This window comes from Microcebus murinus, chromosome 8, assembly GCF_040939455.1.
Source record: "Microcebus murinus isolate Inina chromosome 8, M.murinus_Inina_mat1.0, whole genome shotgun sequence".
Taxonomy (NCBI): Eukaryota; Metazoa; Chordata; class Mammalia; order Primates; family Cheirogaleidae; genus Microcebus; species Microcebus murinus.
In genome coordinates, this window is record NC_134111.1 from 81,742,436 (window position 1) to 81,767,100 (window position 24,665).

The 24,665-nt window shown below is 38.7% G+C and overlaps 1 protein-coding gene across 4 annotated transcripts in view; it reads left to right on the forward strand.

Moving 5' to 3' along the window:
• UNC80 (unc-80 subunit of NALCN channel complex) overlaps positions 1-24,665 on the forward strand; it is a 203,901-nt gene that overhangs the window by 160,683 nt on the left and 18,553 nt on the right. For all 4 annotated transcript variants that reach the window (XM_012751444.3, XM_076005903.1, XM_012751443.3 and 1 more), the window contains 11 exons: positions 128-220; positions 1,631-1,666; positions 2,013-2,231; positions 9,492-9,692; positions 12,541-12,664; positions 13,606-13,731; positions 14,946-15,069; positions 15,775-15,981; positions 19,862-20,046; positions 20,621-20,786; positions 22,125-22,304. In XM_012751444.3, coding sequence (XP_012606898.1) covers positions 128-220; positions 1,631-1,666; positions 2,013-2,231; positions 9,492-9,692; positions 12,541-12,664; positions 13,606-13,731; positions 14,946-15,069; positions 15,775-15,981; positions 19,862-20,046; positions 20,621-20,786; positions 22,125-22,304 — 1,661 coding nt within the window. The remainder of the gene's footprint in view (positions 1-127; positions 221-1,630; positions 1,667-2,012; positions 2,232-9,491; positions 9,693-12,540; positions 12,665-13,605; positions 13,732-14,945; positions 15,070-15,774; positions 15,982-19,861; positions 20,047-20,620; positions 20,787-22,124; positions 22,305-24,665) is intronic.

Consider the following 24,665-nt stretch of genomic DNA (forward strand, 5'->3'; position numbering starts at 1 on the left):
GACAGACTGTCTTTCTAAGACATCAAAACTAACTTAAAACTTATGTGAACCTCATTAACATGAGGATTACATAAATGTTTCCAGTTCTGTTGTTGTTGTTTTGTGTTGACTGCTGTCATTGTTACAGGCCCATGACGGCCCCACAGATGAGTAGGTGTGACCAAGGTCATAAGGGAGCCACCACAGCCAACCACACCATGTCATCTGGCGTGAACACCAGGTAATTCACTGCACCTTATTCCTCTATGATCTCTCAATTTCATGCAACCTGAATTACAGCTGTCGGGAATGAAAGAAACCCTGAAAATAGTCAATATTGAATGTGAATACCTCCAAGGAAAAAAAAAGAAGGTGAGAGTTTAGAGTTACAAGAAAATACCAAGGCTTCTTTGGAAACCATCAAAGAGATATCCAAGCCACCTTCATAAATTGGCATTTGTGTTGATTTGTTTGCATGAACATGTTGGATGTTCTCTGCCTCCTGGGTGGTCTTTGAACTATTCCAGTGTCGTTTCATTTGCCTCCAACCAAAGGCAAATAAACAAAAATAATCAGGAGGTGGTTTTTCATCCCCAGGGCAGTAAGAGCCGACTTACTTTCATCCATCTGGACAAATTTTCTACAGACATTTCATCCAAACTTTGACTTATGTCCTCAAATGATGCCTTTCTGTGATTGTTGACTTAATCTCCTTTCCTTGTTTTGGTGTAACTCATACATGATTTATGCTAGTTAATATTTTACCTGTTTCATTCTATCTGTGTTAACCTTAAATACTCCAACACACACAAAAATGTTTAGCTTCCTCTTCCAAGGAAGATTTAAGATAAGGCAAACCCAAAATCAGCTTAAGAGAAAGTTCTCTTTTCCCAGTATGAAGTAGTTAGAAGGGAGATCATAATTTTCTACTTAAATAATTTTCTACTCTCTCTGAAGCATATTTTTAAGTACATATCATTATTTATGTAAAGTGAAATCCCTATTCATCATATATGCTCATATTAAAAATAAAAATAAATAAATTCCAACTCCAAGTACAAATTGCCTGATATGATGGTTAACTCATGTGTTAATTTCTTATATTAAGGAAAAATGATAAACTGTAGTTTAAGTGATATTTAGGGGCTTCTCTAGGCACATTGGGTTGGGTTCAAATACTAGATGAATGGTGCATGGAGAAAGAGGCCTTCTAAGTCCTATTATCAATCAGTTATAAAGCAATAAGTCTCTAGAACTGAAAGGAAGCCATCCACGTTTCTTCCTCTGATCACCTCAGAGAGCATCGTGTTAAAACTGTAACTGAGATTTCAAAATGACCAAAACTTCTCTCATTTGTCTACATTCCAGGAGTTTGTGTGTGTTTTTATAATGCTTGCCTTTACCCAAATTATATGGCAATGAAATAGCTTTCATAGCAGCTCTAATTGCAGCATATGTACAACCAAATGAAAGATAAAGCTTTTCTATTTTAGGATTGATATGTGTGTATTTGTGAGCTTATCAGAATGTATAGCTTTTTATATATTCCATAGCTCAAGGGCTTTCCGTATGAAAATGTCAATAAGAAGCCCCAGCAAAGGGACCCTGTTCTTGCTCTGATAGTTATGCAGACTCTTTTTCTGACTCCCAGGTACCAAGAACAAGGAGCCAAACTGCACTTTATCAGGTACAGAAAGACTTGCTCTAATTTCATACCATTGTGAATTGTGATATCCTGAGATGATTGCCTTTTGAGCTGGCTTATGGTTCCGTTAGATTTTCTTTAATTGAAGCATGACATACTATTTCTGTAAAATTTCTCAGGAAGTGGCTAATGTAAAGCCACTACCATTTGGGATGACAATCTCTACTAGGTTGATAAACATTCTTTATCCTTCAGATGAGGTTCTCATGCTACTCATTCATTAACTCATTAGGAATCTTATATATTTCCTCGGTGTGATAACCTTCCTCCAAAAGTTGCCACATGCACACATTTTCAGACCCCTAGTTAATCTCTAATCATTTCCCAGGGAAAACCTTCATTTGCTGGAGGAAGGGCAAGGCCTTCCCCGAGAGGAATTGGATGAACGAATTGCTCGGGAAGAGTTCAGAAGACCTCGGGAATCCCTGCTAAATATTTGCACAGAATTCTATAAACACTGTGGGCCAAGGCTGAAGATCTTGCAAAATCTAGCTGGGGAGCCACGGGTCACTGCCCTGGAGCTGCTGGATGTGAAGTCCCACATGAGGTACTGGCCTTGTTTTCCCTTCCGTGAATGTGGACATAGCTTGGGCCATATGTCTGAGTGTGTGTTTTGGACTGGGGCTGGGAGTTCTCCAGGATAAAAACTTGAGACCCTCAGAACAATTTGTTTCTTGTGAATTGGATACATGTCATACATAACCCTCTGGTAAAGTGTAGATTAAGTCCATCAAAAAGGATCTTATGGTGGACAGGAGGGATATTTTCTTAAGACAGAAAAGAACAATCTATGTGTTTAGTTTTCAATAAAAGAGAGAGAAAGGGAAATTTCATCACTTGAATTCTTAGAAAAGTAGCTTTCTTCCAAGTACTTATTTATGCCTAGATTCTACTTTTTCACAAGAATTAAATGTTTCTCTTCTGTTATTTTACATAAAAAATGCACTACTACTTTTTGCTGGAATATTCATTCTGTCTCTAGACTCCCTAAGTACTTAGTAATGAGCCCTACAGGCACGTGAGCGGTTTTACCTCCTAGCCACACTTTGCTTGGGCCTGAAATCCTCTTTATACTCATGCTTACTAGCCTACCAACAGTTCAAAAAAGTGTTCTGGTAAAAATTCTGAACTGATTGAGGCTAGTCATCATTTAAATGTTTTAATTCTGTTGTGCCAGGGAGAGGCCCCCAAATTATGTCTTTGTACACGCCTATTTCCTTCTTCCTATGGGGGTGCCATTCTACTTGTTACTCATGCTAAAGGCCATGTTTGTGTTTGTGTTTTTATATTCTTAAAAGAAACATGATTCTAGAGGACCTTCTATTTGTAACAGTTTGTAAAAGATCATAGAAATTACTTGAGAGAAAAATTGCATGGGTAACAAAAGGTTCACTTGGAAAGTTTAATGTATCTCTAAAGCTAAAGGTAGAGTTAGGTTCTAACCATTCAGAAATAACATTGCAATTTAACAAAACACACCAATTTCCTGGTTATTGACTTTTTAAAAATGATTCTTTGAAAAATATTAGAAAGTACTCAGTGAAGGAAAATGAGGGGCCAGAAATTCACAATGAGCACAGGTTCTTTTTCCTCCAGGTTCATTTCACGTTCTTTGAATTGTGGGCACACACCCAGAGCTTCATTTGAGTTCACACTCCCCGTTGTGCAGTAATAGGGAAGAGATTATTTCATATTGAGAATTTCAGCTCCTAGATGGGAGGCTTCAGAAAATGGGGTGGGAAGTTTGGAAAATTAAAGTCCTGTTGCCATAGCAACCCAGGGGGCCAGTCAGTCCTTCCCTTTCCTTTTCCACTGATACCTCTAGCTGAACTAAGTAATTCTGAGAACAGAGAAACATCACATCCCCAGAATCAGAAAATCACTACTACCAACAGCCATTTTGTGATAGAAAGGGCAAACGATTCCTAAAGGTTAGATATGTATGTGTGTGAGAGACACAGCATGGCATAGTAACTGTCCTATATCCTGCCTCCTAGGCACTGAGCTAAATCTCTTAAATTATAGCTCAATTAATCTTTAATAAGTGCTGGCCTCTAGAGGGAGCTCTAGGCCTCTCTGACTCTTCCTTGAGGCATCAGGAGGCACAAGAGTCAGGGAGGCCTGGAGCTCCCTCTAGAGGCCAGCATCTATTAAAGGTCAAGTGAGCTATAATTTAAGAGATTTAACTCAGTGCCTGGGACAGATCTAGGATACAATAGATACTAATGCTAATGAAAATGGTCCAAATACTATGCTAGACACTGGGGATGTAAAATAAGGTCCTTGTTCTCAAGATTATCACAGTCGAATTCAAGAAACATACAGAAGAAAATAACTATAATACAATGTTGCAAGTACTATAATCACATGTGTGCATCTATGTATTTATCATTTTATAAAGGATTTGAGGCAACTTAAAAAATTATATGATACAATGGGATAGGATACACCAATTATAGAGTCGGAACAATGTGAAAAATGAGCAGGGAAAAAATTATGTTTATGATAAGATTAGCATAGGAAATTGATATGAGATCACAGATATTCATGAATCATAAATTTGACCTTGAGCTCTGAGTTATCAAAACAATGAGTGAAAATGATTAATTACAAAATCATAATGTCAATAAGATAAAAATAACCAGTTGTTGTTGAAACACTACTTTTTTTAAAATACGAAGAACAAGAAATGTCTTGTAGGGGCCAAGGCAAGACTTTCCCTTCGCCCTCTGGAGGTTTGCTCAAAATCAACTGACAAAAAGCAGATTAATAGGAGAAAGGGGATGAAAATTTATTTGATCATAGTTTTATGTGACATGTGAGCCTTTAGAACGAAGACCCAAAAATACAGGGGAAACTATCTATTTTTATACTTAGGTTTAACAAAGTATGGATAGCCATGTGGAAATATGACTGGACAAAAAGAGTATGATCTAATGCTAATAGATTGAGTGGGGAAACCCAGCAAGGCCTGTCTGTTTTGATTCTTCTTGGTCTTTCTGTGCAGCCTTCCTTTCTTTTGGGCATGGAGTATGACCCTCTCTGGAAAGGGGTCATATGACCTACAATCAAATGAAGTAGGTCAGATAAATTTCTTTCTATACAATTTTTACACAGAAATGCAAGGAGAAAGTTAGAGTAATATTTTTAGGTTTTATGGCTGGCTTTAGGGGAAAGAGGTTCTGGTTTCAATGACCCACCCTGGGGAAGAGGGATTCTTGTTTCTATGACTAGCCTGAGGAAGAATGAGGGGCCAGAGACAGAAGGGCAGAAAATCAGTGAAAAACTTTTATTTCTGAGGCCTTCGTTTTGGAGTACCATTTTCCGAGCCCCAATTGTCTCCTGGTTGGTGTTTGTTAAAAGGAAAGAGTGGTATGATGAACAATGTCCTCAACATCTCCATAGTGGAGAAAGTGCTACTTTCACATGACTGGATGCCTGTCAGTGGAGAAAGTTGGCAAAACGACCCAGTGCAATTCACCAAAGCATTCCATCTGGAGCCAGGATAATGTCATTCAAGAACAGTTATTCCATGGCTTGCATCTTTAGGAGAGCAAAATTTTTTACTGTCCAGGGAATATTTAGACTAAATGCCCTTTATTAATGCAATTTCTCACAGCAAGCTTTTGATAAAGACAGGCCTGTCATAGTCTCTCAACAAATAGAGATATTCTATGTTGCTGAGTAGGAGCAAATCCATATGCTTTGACCTTATGCCAAATAAAGGATATATTTAAGGTGTTCTCATATAAATTAAGCATATACTTGGCTATATATAGAAGTCGAGCTAAATATAAATATAAATTGTGGGTAGTATTAAATCATTCTTAAGTCATAAGAATTGATACTGTCACCAAAGTAGAGTTGATTTAAAAAATAAGTGGGATGATATAATATAAAAATATAGGAGATATTTGCAGAAAAAAAAATTGAATAGAGCCAAAGGGTTAAGTAGCAGTGCTGAACACAATCTGTACTCCTGAATTTGCAGAATATATGGTTGATTGCAAGGCTCTAGGGGAAAATATTCTTGATTAGATAGATTCTCTGCTGTCAGGGAATTTGTTGCTTCATTTGCCCAACTTAGAGGCGCCAAAGCAGCAGGATAGTAGGATCTGCAAATTCAATCTCTCTCTCTCTCTCTCTGTCTCTGAGTCTCTCTCTCCCTCTTTCTTTCTTTCTCTTTCCCTCTCTCTCTTTCCCTTTCAATGGAAAAATCTCTTGTGTTCTCATTGGGAAAGGACCACAGGAATGTTTTTTTTATTCCAAGAGAGTATTCATGTGATAGTACAGCAAAGACTGTACAAAGGGGAAATTTTGTTTTATGCTCAAAGCAAGTTTATTTTGTTAACATGACGAGGAATTAGAGAAATTCAGGTAGTCATCTAGAAAATGACTCTTCAATTCAGCTCTTAAGTACTGCACTCAAGTTTAAAATAAACAGACTGATCATTTCTCAAGCATTCCTCAATATTATCTTTAAAAATATTAAGAACTCACTCATATGTGAAAGCCAAAAAAAAGTAGAACAAAGAATATTAGAGATTGGGAAGAGTAGGGAGGAATAGGGAGAGATTTTTTAAAGAATAAAAAATTACAGCTAGAGAGGAGGAATAAGTTCTAGTGTTCTATACCACTTAGGATGAATATGATTAACAATAATACGTTGTACAGTTCAAACAGCTAGAAGGAGAATATTGAATGTTCTCAACAAATAAGTATCTGAGATGATGGCTATACTAATTATCCTGACTTGATTACTATACATTACATATATCAAAACATCACTATGTACTCCATGATATATATAATTATTATTTAATTAAAAGCTTAATTTTTAAAAAAGAAAAATATTAAATAATCAGAGAAAATAAATAAGTGCCTATAGATATACTCATTTGTCACACAAATAACCTGACAAAAGAGTTATTTTCTACATGGCATATTTATGAGAAAGAGATAAATCAAAGAATGTATTGGCTGTGTAAAATGATTTCTTTAAAACACCCACATTCATGCACAATTTTCAGGACAATGTGAATGTTCCATCTGTAGAGAAGACAGTGGGGATGAAGAGACAATAACTACTATGTGACAATAAAGAGTTCCCATGGAGAAGATGTATTGGATTTATGCTTTCAGAGTGAGCCTAGTAGGAAGAAATTAGAGGGAATTTAGGGACCTAACATGAGGAGAGCTTCTCACAGTGTGGACCCCCAAAGATGGAATGAGTTGCCTTCTACAGTAGTGAGTTTTCCATTCATGGAGCTAGTTCAGCTGAGGCAATAATAGAACAATCCAAGAATTAAAGAGGTAATGGCTTGGCTGTGATCCCTAAAGCAGAGAGCGTATCAAAATCAACTGGGGAGTTCTTATACTAGAGATCCTTTCAAGCATTTATTTATTCTACCTCTCCTGTCCTCTTGGAGTAATCAAAATTTCTTTTTATTAAAATGCTATAGTTAGTATATGACAAAAGGAATGATATTACCACTGTACCACTCCTTATGCATTAATGGATCTGTGCAATGATCACCAATGGCAGCTAACATCATAAAAAGAGCCACAAGAGGAAGCATGTGTGTGCCTCCTGGTGGAAGCATGCTCCACCTGCTCGGTACTCTTGCCAGAAAATCAAAACTGAGTCTGCAGATCTAGCCCCTAGATTTAACAACCAATTGAATTAAATAAGAAACAGTAGGATAGATGAAATTGCACCATGGAGATTGAATCAACAAATCCAGAGTGTCACTGCAGCTAATTTCTTCAACAGATAAACTACAAGATAGCAAAAAAAAAGAAAGAAAGAAAAACAAAACAAAACAAAAAGAAAACAAGGAAGGAAGGAAAAGAAAAGCAGGAGGGGGAAATCATCTACAAATTAAAAGAGACTTTAAAGACATGTCAACCAATCAAAATTAATGGGCCTTATTTGTTCCTGATTTGTAAAAAACAAATTTAAAAAAGTGTTTGAAAATTATGAGATAAAGTGGGAATCTTGAAAATGGACTGAATATCCATTTTTCTAAAAAACGAATTATTTTTAATCTGTTAAATCTCATATTGTTTTGTGGTTAATTTTTTTGAGTCTTTAACTTTAGAGACACATACCAAAATGTATGGATAAATAATATGATGCTTGGGATTTGCTTCATAATAGTTCAGGATAAGGGGAAGGGGAATGATTGGCAGTATAAGTGAAACAAGGGTGGTCATGAATTGATAATTGCTGAATCTGATTGATAGGTACATTGTGGGGGGTGTACTATATACTCATTTCTCTACCTTTGTGTATGTTTGAGATTTTCCAAACTAAACGTCAAGAATATACAGATTTCTGGACCCAACCCTTGGAGATTCTTATTTATTATAATTATCTTGGGTGGGGCATGGAAAACTGTATGTTTTGGTTTTCCTTTTAAGTTGTATTTGTTTAAACATGTAGAACCCTGCTGCCTAAAGGACTATTAGGGTCTCTTTCAACCCTGAGATTGCATGACTCTAATGAGATTATCTTCAGAGCTTTTCCAAGGCAAACTTGCTTCAAAAAATAGAGAGTTTATCTCTGATGTCCCTTTATCTTCAACCTCCTCTTCTCTTTTAATAATAGTCCTAAAAGCTCTCAGCCTACACATGCCTCCTGCTACTACCATTCATACATGTACTCCCAGGTAACATTAGGCCTCTCTATTCTCCTCCATCAAGATTTCCCTGTCCTGCTTTCCTCTTCATAGGATCCTCTGTCTGCCTGGCTAGGCATTCAACCCAAATATGCAAATAGTAGCTTAAGGTATTACCCTTCTTAAAGAAATGTGTTTTCAAAGGAATTTTCAACACCTTAACAAAGAATATGGATATTTCAGACACTATGAGAGGAGCCTTGGGTATATTTTTTAGAATGTAAGCCTTTTTCGGGAAAAAAAAATCAAGCTCCAATCATATAGCGTAAGGAAGACATTTTCATAAATGGATAGACATTGCCTCTTAATAGCATCTTCTACGCATTCTGTATCTACTCACTATATTTGTCTGTGAGGCATTATAAAATTCTAAAGCACTTTTTCCTTCATACAAAATTAAATTAAATTGGCTTTAAAGCTATGTATATCATTGTATATGTATTATTTGGAAACTGGTAATCCATATCTAGCTCTGAAGATTATTTAGTTAATCAACTATTACATTTACCAGAAACCCCATTTGCCCAGTCAGTTTTGTGGGCCAATTCCCTGCTGAAGAAAATCTCACACTTAGGTCATAGACACATGGTTCTGGGGCCTGAGAACCTGGGCCCACCTTGAAGGAGGCACAACTTTCCCTCTGGAAGTTTCTATGTGGAACTGAGTTGGGAAATCTGAGAAGTAGAGGCAACCAAAACCAAAGCCATCCAGACAGTACAACTGGACCAATTACAGAAAGAATTTCAGCAAGCAGGAGGATCCGTGTGTAGGACAAAAGGAGAGGTGGTGGCTTTGATGGAAAGAAATGGAAGTGGAGTTTGAAGAACTCCTTGGGGCTGCAATAAAAACCAATACCACTTTTTATAGTGTGCCTTTGACCTTGACTATGGGCACTTAGGGAGTTCTGAAGTCATAAAGCTCACATGGACATTTGATATGCATCTGTTAATATGTATGCAGGTATCAATGTACTGATATGTGAGAGAAGAGCAGAGGGGTGGAGGATGTTGGGAAGAATGTTCTTCATTCAGAGAGTTAGTGTACTGGAAGGAGGTGATTAGCATGATGTCGTGTGGAAAAATTGCCATTGTTGCATTCTAAGCCTATTTTTTAAAAAATCATTTTAGGTTGGCAGAAATCGCACACTCCCTTCTGAAGCTGGCACCATATGACACTCAGACAATGGAGAGCCGTGGGCTTCGGCGCTACATCATGGAGATGCTACCCATTACCGACTGGACAGCCGAGGCAGTGAGGCCAGCCCTTATCCTCATTTTAAAAAGATTGGATAGAATGTTCAACAAAATTCATAAGATGCCTACCTTGAGGTGAGGATGCCTCCTAGTCAGCTGTCGATACTGTAAACCTCAAAGTTAGGATTTGTTGTTTTTTAAGATGGTGGATCAATCGGGAGTTGGATGAATGACTTGAAAGTTTTCTGTTGTTATATGTGTGTAGCTAATCGGGTCTATGAATGCCTAAGTAGAAGAATTTACATTTTGAGGAAACGACATTTTCTTTAAAAATACATGTGTTCATCTTGAAAAATCTATCCATTTTTTAGCTATCATGTTCCTCACCTGACACACATAAGAAATTCAATTAGTATCCCTTAATCCCTTTTGAAATATGCCTTATAAACAAAATAGCTGATCAGAGAAGAAAAATTAATTTGATGTTCAAAATGCTGTATTTAACACATTTAGGTACCAGTTTAGAGAAATGCCAAGTTTTATGATAATTATCCAAGCAGCAGTTTAAAAAGCTTACAAGATTGATAACAGATACACACAATTTTCACCTTTACACCTAATTCAGTGTGGTGCTAAACAAATATTATTACCATTTTATATGTGTTTAATGGCCTGAGAAATATCCATTGGTAGCTTTCTTACTAGCACATGTCTCTGAACCAGTGTAGCTGGAGATGTGAACCCAATTTGAAAATTATAGTTATAGTGAGCAGACACTTCAGTTGATAAATGCTGGTAAACCCACAAATTTGGAAAAGTCAAGTTTGGGTCAGTAAGAGCACTTTCCATCCTTTTAAACTAAACTCAAAATCAATAGCAACTCTTGCCCAAGAATGTATAGCACTTAATGTTCAATTTTTCAGAACTTTTCCAGATATTAGCCTGTGATCTTCACATTTATGCAGCCTTCAGGAGTCATTGAAAAAAACAAATTGAAAGATTTCATTCTAATTTATGGTTTGTTCTTATATTCTTCTATACTATGGTGATGAATGCCTATACATTATCTTAAATTCTTGTTCTTAAAGCACTATTTCTTTAGTGGTCCCAATAGAACATTTGTATCTGTCAGCAAATGGCTTATCAAAAATTAATAATTGTAGGCCAGGTGCAGTGGCTCACACTTGTAATCCTAGCACTCTGGGAGGCAAAGGTGGACAGATCGTCTGAGCTCAGGAGTTCGAGACCAGCCTGAGCAAGAGCGAGACCCCCGTCTCTACTAAAAAAATGGAAAGAAATTAGCTGGACAACTAAAAATATATAGGAAAAATTAGCCGGGCATGGTGGTACATGCCTGTAGTCCCAACTACTCAGGAGGCTGAGGCAGGAAGATCACTGGACTCAGAAGTTTGAGGTTGCTGTGAGCTAGGCTGATGCCATGGCACTCTAGCCAGGACAACAGAGTGAGAGTCTGTCTCAAAAAAAAAAAAGAAGTATAATTATGTTATGAGGGCATGTCAAAATAAATTCTTTTTCTTAAATAACTTGATATCTAAAAATGTTAAACATCTCCATAAACTGACCCGTTAGCCATATAATTTAAGCTCATTATAAAGAATATCATGCTTCCCAAAAGTAGATTTCTTGATTATTGCACAGACTTGGTCAGTTGTAGGCAGTTTTCTTGAGAGGCATACCATGAATATGGTATTGGCTTGGATTTAAATTTTTAGGTGATCTTAGTTCATCACAAGAAATGTTGACTGGGGCCAGGCGCGGTGGCTCACGCCTGTAATCCTAGCTCTCTGGGAGGCCGAGGCGGGCGGATTGCTCGAGGTCAGGAGTTCGAAACCAGCCTGAGCAAGAGCGAGACCCCGTCTCTACTATAAAATAGAAAGAAATTAATTGGCCAACTAATATATATACAAAAAAAATTAGCCGGGCATGGTGGCGAATGCCTGTAGTCCCAGCTACTTGGGAGGCTGAGGCAGGAGGATTGCTTGAGCCAGGAGTTTGAGGTTGCTATGAGCTAGGCTGACGCCATGGCACTCACTCTAGCCTGGGCAACAAAGTGAGATTCTGTCTCAAAAAAAAAAAAAAAAAAAAAAGAAATGTTGACTGAACCTGATCTGTGTATTACTTGAGCACCTTCAGCATCAGGGATGTCAATATATCCTCATTTATTTCCATTTGTCATTGCAGAGTTTCCATCTTGGTAGGAAATATAAACTTTGAAAGTATTTCTGGGAAAATATATAAACATAGTGTTGATATCAGCAAAGCCCAATACATTTATTTTGGGGCCACAGGGATGAGTCTTTCAGTACTGAGATGATTACAAAAATGGATTGACTTTTATTACAGAAAGTCCCATGTTCATCTAATTGGATTATATATACAGTGTCACTGTTTATACTACCATAGAAAGTAGCCACAAAATATGTTATCTCTTGGGAGGCAAGAAAGAACGTTTTTTAAATAAATTATTTTCTTCTAATGTGATCTTTTTGGCAGGAGTTAAGCCACACAAATCCAATTAGTAGTAGTCTGGTGTAAAAGCTGATGTGATCATGTATAGTCTGATAGATTTCAGAAATGCATCCTGGATCCGATTAGTTCTATTACAGTAATTACCCTCGTGATGTGTTTCCTAAAATGGTAGTCTCTGGTCCCCCTCTCAAGCTAAAACCAGGGAACTTAAAATGCAAGCCGTTCATCATCTCTGTTTTCTCTTCAATAGATTTTGTCTCATTAGTCGAGTGGGGCGGGAGTACCTCTGCCACGTTCTCAGTCTCTTCTTCCCCTCCCAGTGTGCTCTGTACTTTTGGAACAGCATGGGTAAACGTCATCCTGTGTGAAGCACTTTGTTGTCTGAGACACACATCCTGTCTTAGATGGCGTCAGAATCACTGTTTCGTTCACTTGTTTCAGACTGTCTCCAGAAGGGAGCCAAGCCGCTAATGGCTCCTATATTGTATTCCAGGCGACAGGTTGAGTGGGAGCCTGCCAGCAATTTGATTGAAGGGGTTTGTTTGACACTTCAGAGGCAGCCAATCATATCCTTCCTGCCTCACCTTAGGTCACTGATCAATGTCTGTGTCAATCTGGTGAGTAGCCAAGTGGCAATCTTATAAAATTTTGCAAAATTTAACTCTGCTATTGACTTCTCTGAATTGAAGATTTACAGGTCAACCACTTTGTGCCCCTACCTACCCATGAAAGCAGACGGCTCAGGTGACACTAAAATAGTGAGGTACATTTCAAGGTGGTGCGTGGGGAGATCCAGGGGCCCATCCCTACCTAGACGGGATCTTGGTGTGCTGCTTCCCATGCACTACTTTGACAATTCACCTCTTCAAGTTGCGCTGAGAGTTGAGGGCTGCCAGTTGGAGAGTGGGGTGGTGGAGACTGCACAATTGGCTCAAAGTCGAGGTAGTCTGGGGTGGGGGAGCTTAAAATGCAGAAGATATTTTTTTCTTTTATAGTGCAAAATGCCACTATGAGTTGGCCAGTCTCAGATTTGTGTGAAGAAAAAGAAATTTTTTAATCACTTATGTAATATCTAGAGTCTGGTCCTAACAAGGTTTTGTAAAATGTGTGGAAACCATGTTAGAGCATTTCATTGAATAGAATCAGCTGCTTAATTAGTTGAGCAATAAATCTGTAGTTGGAATGCCTAGTGCAAGTAGAGCTGTTGCCATCATCATTGTTGTATTTGCTCCATCAAAGAATGTTGTCTGCATTCCCCTGAATCCACAAGTGTCCAAACTCCTGATTAGAATAGCTTTTTGGTTCATTTCTCATTTACATAGTTAACTATAAACAACATTCTACAAAACCTTGGCTGAATCCAGTGTAATGATCGATCTGACTCCAGACATTACATGCCTTCAAAAGAAGGCAAGAAGAAAGCAAATATTGAAAGTAACATGCCCAACCTTCAATTTATCATTATCATTATCATTATTATTATTATTGAGACTCCCTTAATATGGTTGCATGAAATTGCAATAGTCAAGGCTGGTCATGTGCTCTGTTTGTATTTCAGGTGATGGGAGTGGTAGGACCTTCCAGTGTTGCTGATGGATTACCCCTTCTTCATCTCAGCCCTTATCTCTCACCACCTCTGCCCTTCAGCACAGCTGTTGTCCGGCTTGTAGCATTGCAGATACAGGTGTGACTGCCTTACCTGTTTGTCACGCTCATTAAGTTGCTGGTTGAGGCACCAAATCATGGTGTTCTCTTTTATTTTTCTGCAAAGGCTGGGCAAAATCTGTGAAACAGAAGTGTAAACACCTCCAAACTTTTATAAGTTTGGAGCTACAGCCCTGAGCTTGGCCCTAAGTTGTACTTCTGTAATTCTTCTCGAGATCTCAAAAATAGCAGAGTCATTTAGTCCTGCCACAAACTCGGGGACCACTTCCCCCATTTAATGTGTGTGCAAAATAATGGTGCATAGATAATCAGCTCACAATTGTTAATTAAAAGAGGCGGTAATATTCACAGTCTGGTTTTAAATGATTTTCAGAAAGAATTGTTATATAAATTCTTTCAAATGTTATTACTAGACTTTGAATATCTTAATTTTCTTTAATGATTGTGGGTTGAATATTGTGGGTTTTTTTTTAAATCTCCCACTTTATGTCTTAAAATAATCATTTCCAATGGAAAAAGAGAAGAATCTCAAATCTCCTGCCTATTTCTGTTTGTTATTCCAATTTTCCAAGAATGTGGTAAATCATTGAAAAGCTCTGTAATCAATGGAAAGTACACAGTTGATGTAAATGGATAACTGACCTGTTATCTGACAACCAAGCTTGATGGTGCATTATCCAGAGAATGGGTAGATGACAGAAAAGAGATCAAGAGCAGTGGCTACCACATAGAAGGGAAACAATGACATCCCTAAAATCATGCATTTTAATAACCTTTGTACAAAGATATTTATTTCTTTCTGTGTTGCTTATCGTTTCCTGGCTTGGAGAAGGCCTTGTCAGGGGTCAGAGAAATTTTTAAATAACTCCTAAATGGAGCAAGTTCTGGTTTTCTTCCTTTTCCTTTGTTGCTAAAGTATTATCGTATGTATTGGAAACATGGAGAAAATTAATGGGGAAATGAGGTTGTTTTTGTACCTGACCATAAGTATTATAATTTCTCACTTAATAGACAAGATACTACCATCTTTTTAGGTATATAGCTCTCAGTTATGCCAAGCACATGGTAAAGTATCAGTTTTGAGTGGATCTTGTACACTGCGCAGATGACAATTGAACTCATAGTTCACAGGAGCAGCCAACAGGGAGCCATCCTCTCCATCACGCTGTGTAAGACAAACATACTAAATGGGTATGGTGGTCAATTAATCTTTTTTCTATTATTGCTGCACAGGCTTTAAAAGAAGATTTCCCTTTAAGCCATGTGATCTCCCCATTCACCAATCAAGAGCGAAGGGAGGGGATGCTTTTAAATCTGCTCATCCCATTTGTGCTCACAGTAGGATCTGGAAGCAAAGGTCTGATTAATTTAATTAAAGGGAATTTATCATTGTTGTTGTGTTTTCTTAAATGTCAGACTGTTATTTCTTTCTCCTTTTCCCATGAAGGCCATCACTGAAGTCGATCCGAATGATTTGAATAGGGTTACCTTAGGAAATAAGAGTTTTTCTTTCTTTTCAGTTTAGCTACCCTGGGACAAGAGTTCCTCTGCTCTGCTTCTTAGAAGATACATCCTATTTAAAAAATCATTTCAGTACAGCAAAAATCAAGAGAATATTGTTTTGGTCCAATTAAGAAATGGTATTAGTTGAAGTACAATATGATGAGAATTGGCAGGTGCATGCACTTTATGGCCTGCTGCTACAGGGTTTAGTAGAAATCTGCCACTGTCATTAAATTCCAAAATATCTTCATTACTCTTCCTTCTTAGGGCTTTTCTTTTTTTAGGAAAAATTTGTCTCAAATGTAAGGACAGTACATTATGAGTATTTGCAGAAAGAAAGGAGATTGAAATGGTAAGCAGGAGATTTGGAGAAAATACTCAAGTGCCAGGAACAGGTTCTGTCCATGGGAGAAGCTGTATTTGGTGGGAAACACCTGGATTTCTAGGGTGTTCTAGTTTGAAATTGGAAGGAGAGCTGAGTGTTTCTGTGTCTAATATGTAACATCTACCTTGTGACCGTTTTTCTTCCCACTTCCCTCTTCCAAACTCTGCCCCTCAGATAGCCCATGGCTGGAGCAGCCTGAGGTGCAGCTGCTGCTGCAGACTGTCATTAATGTGCTGCTGCCACCTCGGATCATCAGCACGTCTAGGAGCAAGAACTTCATGCTGGAGAGCTCCCCCGCCCACTGCTCCACCCCTGGGGATGCAGGGAAAGACTTACGCAGGGAAGGGCTGGCCGAGTCCACCAGCCAAGCAGCATACTTGGGTGGGTCCTTTTTCTCTCTATAGGTGTGTGGATGTCTATATGTATGTGTATGTACACAGATGTATTTATGGATGTACTTAGTTAAGTTCCATCTTGACTCAGGAAATATTTTGAGAGATCTCAATCCAGAAAGTATTTAAAGAAGTCACTTGAACAAGAAACGTTACCCTTGCCAAAGAGTCTGTTTTCCTTAAGTAAACAAACATATGCCAAAAGACAAAGTGCTTTCATATCTGCAATGCCTAAGTTACTTAGTTGTTTTTATAAGAGTGTCTGGGCATGTAATGAGGCCTCTGCAGTAAGGATTCCTCTTTGTTGATTAAGTACTAGATCACTAGTGAGATTTGGTGGCTGTTATCAGATCTAGATTCAGTCTAGTATACAAGGACATTGCATTGCACAACTCATAGAGATCAGCTGGTCCATCATCTATGTGAACGGAGCCCTGGAGTTGGAGTCGTACACATCCTATACAGCAAGAAATGATAGCCTTGCAGAATATATAGAAAGAGTTATTTTTCTTCCTTCACAATGTCATCTTTAATCTCTAGCTTGATCTTTGCTCTAATGAGACCACATATTCTCCTCCCCTAGGCTTGCCAATTTCCTTCCCTCTTTCACTCTCACCTTCCCATTACCTTCTCCCTTCCTCTAACTTGCTCCTGACCCATGAAACAATGGAAAGCCACTCTTTGGCCCTGAGTGAATTTGGCCAGGGGAAAAGACCACTCTTGCCATAGCACTGAGAATAAGGAGCTCTGGCAGCAGGAAACTTCAAAAGGAGAAAGTTGAGAAAGTCTTGCCTGACATTTTTCAATTCAGCAAAGCAGATCTTGGTGGGAAGTAAAGACAAATGCAAACACACTGATAAGAACAGGTCCTTGGGGTTGGGAGTGTGCGGGATATTTGGATTGCATTATGAAGAGATATGTTTGAAAATGATCCGATTTACAATAACAATGAAAAACGAGGGGGGGGAGAAACTCCCCCAAAATACATTTGCACAGGACCCACCCACATGGGTGCTCAGTTGCCCCAGCAATGAAAAACTAGGGTTCAGATAAAATCTAGACCCTGGCATATAGCCTTGCATGAGGTTTGGGATTGTACAGAGGGTGATAGAAAAAAGGGACTTACCATGTAAGGAAATGATCTGAGGAAACACTTCATGAGTTTCAGTCCTCTCCACTTTCTACCTGTATAGTGAAGGGATTTTTTTTTTTTTTATCTTTGCTTACTTGGCCAGGTTACTGAACTTCTATTTTTAAATTATTCTTATATTTATTTTGAACATTTACTGTGCACCAGGCTGCATTTCTGTGCTTTACATTATCATCATATGGAATGCTCACATCCTCACAATAACTCAAATAAGTTAATGTTATTCTCCTTTTAGGATTGAAGAGGCTGAGGCCCAGAAAGGTTGACTGACTTGCCTAAAGGCACACAGTTAATCAGTGTCAGAGCCAGAGTTCAAATCCAAGCCACCTGGCACCAAAGTCTCTGTCCTTGAGACCCTTGTTATATGCTGCTGTGCGGTGGGTGGGCTGATGGAAATGAGGGTGGCAGGCAGAATGGTAGAAACCCAAAGGCAGCCAATGACTGCATAGTAACAGGGGAAAAGTCACTAGAATCAGGGTAGGGAAAGAGGAGTGTTGCTCTTTGTTCATTTGTTTGTTTGTTTAGCTGAGGGAGAGGAATGGAGATGAGCAATTCCTATGAAAAGTGAGATTTTGAGGTGGAATTTGGGTAAGAAAGTGTCCTCCAACATCTCTCTCTGGGTTACATGGCATGGTTCTCTCCTGGAAACGTCCTGAAGCTGGCAAAGGTGTATATGACTCTTGAGGGCTTTGGAGAGTTGGATTTCTGTGTGCATTCAGTAGTCAGTGCACTTAAGAAATATTGTTGGGTTCCCCTAATCAGAATTAAAACATGTTTACTCTGAAGATATTTTAGATGCTTAGGCCTTAAGACAGAGGAGGGAGGCCCAGGTTCACTTGACCGCCCCATGGCAGACCCTATGGCGAGAACTGTGGTATCAAAGGAAGCTTCCATCACAATCTGTGACGTCTTTACAATACTCTTGTTTTCCTGACATACTGTTTGGGAAATCTGCTTCCTGAAAAAAATAAATAGATGTGAATGGCTGCCAGAACCTGGGAGGACAGTGATATTGTAAAAGAAATCCAATAGGGTATACTAATAGACATGATATGGAGTGAAAAAGAAAGAGAGACAGAGAAAGAGGTGTTTGTATATCTGGAAAGATATATTCAGATTTGTTTACTGGTTATCTCTGGGGATAAGTTTAGGGTGGGGTCAGGAAGGGAAAGGACTTAATTTTTTAACTTTGTGCACTTCTGCATGGTTTGATTTTATTGTTAATAACACAAGGCCAGGCATGGTAGTTCACACCTGTAATCCCAGCACTTTGAGAGGCCAAGAATCACTTGAGGTCAGGAGTTCGAGACCAACCTGGGCAACACATGAGATCCCTTCTCTACAGAAAATAAAAATATTAGCCGGGAGTGGTGGCACACACCCAGTAGTCTCAGTTACTCAGTAGGCTAAGGCAGGAATAGCTTGAGCCCAGGAGTTCCAGGCTGCAGTGAGCTATGATCATGCCACTGCATTCCAGCCTGGAAGACAGAGTGAGACCCTGTTTCTAAAAACAAATAATATAAAATAAAATTAAAACTAACATGAGTATTTATTTCTATGGATAATCAAAGAAAAATATTTTTAAAATATCCATGTTTTAGCTGAGGATGTGAGTAATATGCCGGTATTACCTGAAAGCCACTATGACAAAACTTTTGGAAAGTAAATCATTAGCCACACATTGTGTTTATGAAACATTTCCAGCCAGGTGGGGTGGCTCACGCCTGTAATCCTAGCACTCTGGGAGGCTGAGGCAGGAGGATCGGTCAAGGTCAGGAGTTCAAGACCAGCCTGAGCAAGAGTGAAACCCCGTCTCTACTAAAAATAGAAAAAATTAATTGACCAACTAAAAGGCACATGCCTGTAGTCCCAGCTACTCGGAAGGCTGGGACAGGAGGATCGCTTGAGCCCAGGAGTTTGAGGTTGCTGTGAGCTAGGCTGATGCCACGGCACTCTAGCCCAGGCAACAGAGTGAGACTCTGTCTCAAAAAAACAAATAAATAAAATATATATATATATAAAATGAACTAATTATACAACTCACCATAAGCAGAATCTAGTCCTGCCACCGATCTGACAGGAGGCAGAGCTTAGGCGGTGATGCAAGCGATGGGGAGTGGCTGTAAATACAGATGAAGCTTTGCTCGCCCACATGCCACTCACCTCCTGCTGTGCAGCCTGGTTCCTAACAGGCCACAGACCAATACTGGTCCTCAGTCCCAGGGTGAGGGACTGCAGCTTTAAGGTTTCCAGGAACTCAACACTCATGTACCACACAGAATTTAGTAAAGAGAGGAACAGCTGCTCACAGAGGAATGTTTTATTGGGTCAGAGCCTCCCCAAGCTTAAAAAAAAAAAATTCCCTTTCAGTTCTGTGGACCACATTGCTCTATATATTCTAAAATAGCAGTTCAAAAGGGCATTTATTGAAACCTTAAAATCTGTACCCCCATATGCCGAAATAAAAAAAAAATAGCAGTTCAATGAGCTTAAGAAAGATATTTGTGTTCTCCTAATTAGAATCAAAATGCTGGCCATGCAAAATGTTGTATTGATGTCCAGAACACTCTTGTTCAAGAATACACATTAAGTTTTTGGAAACATGGAGAGAGTTTAGAAATGTAGAGAACTTCCTAGTACATAAAGGACTGTGGATGTGGGTTGGGTTCCTCCGAAGCACAAGTCTGCAGGCTCACTTTTCTCTTTTACTGGTGTGAAGCGCTGAAGGTGATCCTCGTCTGCTTTGAGAGGCAGCTTGGAAGCCAGTGGTACTGGCTGAGCCTCCAGGTGAAGGAGATGGCCCTGCGGAAGGTGGGAGGCCTGGCCCTGTGGGACTTCCTCGACTTCATCGTGCGGACCCGAATACCCATCTTTGTGCTCCTGCGCCCTTTCATCCAGTGCAAGGTGGGCTGTGTGCTTCTCTTCCTGGAAGTGACAAGCCCCCGTGAATGTTCTGCTCTCCATGGAGGCAGGGTTATGACAAGAGTGCTCATGGAACGTGCCATAACCAGTTAGTGGGGTCTGTTAATACCATGCTTGATGAGAAAATAGCCCAAAAAATATATCCCAGAGGATAAAATTTCACGTTAGAAGGACCTTCACACCAATCACTGCCCCCACCCCACCCACCTGTAGAAAGACCGGCTCCATGGAACGGTCTGGAGAATGTTCTCCCATCTTCGGTGGCATGACTGAGATCTGATTTTTAAATAAACATATGAAAAAGATGGGATGCTTAAAGCAGGTTTTTCCTGCCAGACCCTCAGTACTCATCTCTTTTGTTCTTTTCATGCCCTGATTTTTTGGGGCAGTGATTCAAAACAATGTATTTGTTAAGCACTTCCTGTATATAGTACTGTTCTAAGAACTTCACATGCACTACCTTATTTACTCCTCACAACTATGAAGTATGTACAATAATTAGCCCATTTTACAGCTGGAAAATTGAGGCCCTGAGAATGCCATGCCTTCCTTTCAGCTTCTGGCCCAACCAGCAGAGAATCATGAAGAGCTTTCTGCCCGGCAACACATTGCTGACCAGTTGGAGCGGCGCTTCATACCACGCCCTTTGTGTAAGAGCTCACTCATTGCTGAGTTCAACAGTGAACTAAAAATTCTAAAAGAGGCAGTTCACAGTGGATCAGGTGAGTATGCATGGGGAATTGTGAATTTGTTTGACTAATGGAACTCACAGCCTACAAAGAATCCCTCTGCTCAGCTCACAGCTCATTTTGGAACTATGGGTAAGTGAGCCATTTTGGCACACTGCTAGATTCCACCATGTGATCATTATCAACAAAACAGAAATCAAACGGGTATCATAAAAATTGAATTGTATTCCTCTTCTAAATATTTTTTTCAGTCTTCATTTTAGTAGTTAAGCTCTTTCTGGAATATTTAATTGAAGGGGGAAAAAAAACCTGTTTAAATTCTTACCTTTAGTTCCTTTTTGAAAAAGAGAAGGGGGACTCAAATTTATTGAGCTTCTCTGATGTGGTACATTACTTCCCAAATGTTTTTCCCTTTAATCTGCACAAATATCTCTGCAAGGTGCATAACTGAAAGTCCACTTAAAGAATGAGGAAACTGAGACTAAGTGGAGGTTAAATAACACATAGAAAGTGCTACCAGTAAGGAAATTTTAAACCAGATCTGTCTGACAGATTATAAAGCCTTTCACTTTTTACAAATTGGAATGGGGAGGGTTGAATTAGAGTTGGCAGACTAGGAAGTACTTTCTTTACATTATTCAAAAGGTTTTCTTTGTGAGTACACTGCTTACTTTTTACAATATATTATTATAAATCATTATTTGCCATTAGAGGGCAGTCATTACCCACAAGTAAAATATAGAATGTACTGGGTTTGGGGTTTTTCTCTTTCATTTTTCCTTCTAAAGCTTTTATTGTTCTTTGCAGACAAAGTGTTAAAGATAAAAATTTTGATAAGTACAGTCTTAGTGAAATCTATACACTGCTATTCAAATATTCTGCTTTATAATAAAATAATCTAAGATAGAACTGAGGGGTATTTTATAGGCCATAATTTCCAGAAAAGGAACATAAAAATATAGTTTTGATTGTGGGGTTTGTATTACTTTCAAATGCCTGTGTCAGGTAAGGTATATTTCTCAGCAAAAATTGGCAAGCTGGAAGCTATAATTCAGGTCAAAATTCACTTGCATCCTACCCACCTTGGAAAATGAAATAAAAAAGAAATGAGAGGGAAAAATGTCAAAGCACGTTACATTGTTAGAGATGTTATGCTCTAACAAGGAAACTATTCAATTATAAATACATCAGTGGCCAATATTGATTCTTTTTCTTAAAAACATCCTTACTTCCATTTGCTGCTTTGTCCTAAAGATCATTTGTCTGGGAAACGTTATTTAACTAACCTTTAATTCGTCAGAGATGAAGCAAACATTTGTTTTCTTTCAAGATTCTCACTGTGCATTTCCTTTGTTCTCTTGAACCCCGCAGCCTACCAAGGGAAGACATCTATCAGTACCGTGGGCACCTCCACTTCTGCTTATCGCCTGAGCCTGGCCACCATGTCTCGCTCTAACACAGGCACGGGGACTGTCTGGGAGCAGGACAGTGAGCCATCCCAGCAGGCTTCGCAGGACACACTGAGTCGGACTGATGAGGAGGATGAGGAAAGTAGGTCACCCCAAAGAATCTGGGCAGTAGACACAGAATATAAATTGACCATACTAGTGGGAGCTTGGCAAGGATTTCTGTCCTTCTGATCTTTTCCAGTTCTGATCCCTTAGTCATTTTTACAGAAGGGATTCAAGGTGAAAACGTGACTGATTCTATGCTTTCTAATGCCTGCTCTTCTATAAATTCCTTGCTAGCCTTGGTCATTGGGAAAGAATTCAGGCAAAAAGTAAATCTTTAGTGGCCCCTAACTTTCCTTTGAGCTTATCTATTTCCACTAACTCTCATTTAAATTGTGGCTAAGTAACTAGGAGAAGTGCTTGCATGACCCCATTGGGCAAGGAAAAGTGGTCAGTGCATATATGCTCAGGACTCAGGAAAGACTAGCTGGCTATACTATCCAGTATGTAAACCAGAGGATACACTCCAAATTTGAGTTAAGAGACTACCCAGTGACTAGGTCAGCCCAGCAGCTTCTAATGCATGTGCTACAGATTTGGTGTTACGACATGAGGAAAAATCTGGTCAAGAAAGATTTCATATGTATGCTTAACAGGAGGTTTTAAAAAGTAAAAGTAAGGTGAAAGATTCCATTAAATGCTACTGTCATTTAAAGGATTTTAAAATTGCATCAATTATTTTCTACTGTGTTTAAGACACTCTAATATAACATTTATAGCAAAGTTGTGCTGTCAATGCCTTAAGAATGAGAACAAAATCGAGATCTCCACTCAGAGCCTCTCCATACCAAACAACAACAAAAAGCCCCACTCTGAACTAAATTAAATAGAGGAAATGGGAGTTGAGATTAGAATTTTAATTAAGTAAGATGAATGAAAGTATTTTAATGCCCTACCACAGTTGGGTGTGTACGAGAGGAAAAGAAATAAATGCTTTGTCAAAACACTTATTAGTAATATTTCCAGATTTCATTTCAGGGTCAGATAAAGTGATAATCATATTGTCCTGCACCTGGCCTATAGATATACTTGTCTCTAAATTGCCCTGGTGACTGCTCATGAAAATACACCCAATTAGGGAAATTGTGAAAAATATTAACCAAAAAAACACAATGATAGACAAAAAGATCAGCAGTTTAAATATCCATTAAGTCCTGGTAACAGTTCAGAACTTAAAGTAAAATCCAGTCTTCTTTAATGCTTAAAGTAGTCTCTCCCAGAAATTTTTTTTAATGATGGAAAATGATGCTACTTATCTTCTATAGAGCTAACTATATTTTGCGAGTAATCTTATGAATAAGTAGATGAGCTAACAACTAGGAAGGAGCTAGGGAAGAAAAGTGGAAGAAACAAGGAACTCACTGGCCACGAGCCAACATTCATGTACTGATGAGGCAGAGGTGGGGGCATTGGGAAGCATGCAATTTTTGCTCATATATCTGTTCTCAGACATCACAACCATTCCAATGAAAGCAGGATTGTTAATAAATGATGTAGTGTGGTTGTTGTGTCGGTATATATTAATTTATAAACAGATATGATAGCCAGTTTATTGGCTGCCTTGAATTAAGCTGTTTTCCCATTCAATCATCAAACCTATATTCAGACCTGTTGGATGAAAGACAAGGAAGAAGGAAATATGAGAAAGATAAGTTCTCTGCCCTCTAAGATCATAGATAGAAGCTTGTAGAGGAGGTGACAGACATTTGCAATAAAGAACACTTAACAAAAGGATTAATGGAAGACAGCACATGATTAATCACCAAACAAATATTGGGGGAGTATTAGGTGATGTATGAGTACAAATAAGGGTGGAAAATTAATTGGATCTGGGAAAGGCCTTTGTAGAAATAGCTCAATGTATCCTATCAGGTTTTTCACTATTTTAAGGCAAATTTGCTTATTCTTATCTCTGTGAACAGTTAAAAAGGAAATAATACCATTCTATAACAAGAATATATTTGAAGTCAGTCATTATACATAAAATTAGAATTTTTAGCACTTTTCATAGTTTTTCAAATATTTTTCCTAATTTGCATCTGAGAGCCGGGCATGGTGACTCACACCTATGATTCCAGCTGCTCAGGAGGCTGAGGCCAGAGCATGACTGAAGACCAAGAGTTGGAGACCAGTGTCTCTAAGAAAAGAAAAACAAAAATCATCTGAAATAGTCTTTCCCTCACCAGAGATTAGAACTCATTAAATGTGCTTGAATGCAGCTTTTGAATGTCAAGGAAATGTACTTGACCCATTTAATAACAAAGTCCCCTATTGAACTATTCCTGCAGAGTTTTAAAAATTTATATTCAGGCTTTTCTGAAATCTTAAATTTGCAGATGCCTATTGACTTTCAGAAATAATCTACTTGTAAAAATGGACAAGAAGTTTACATTTACTCCAA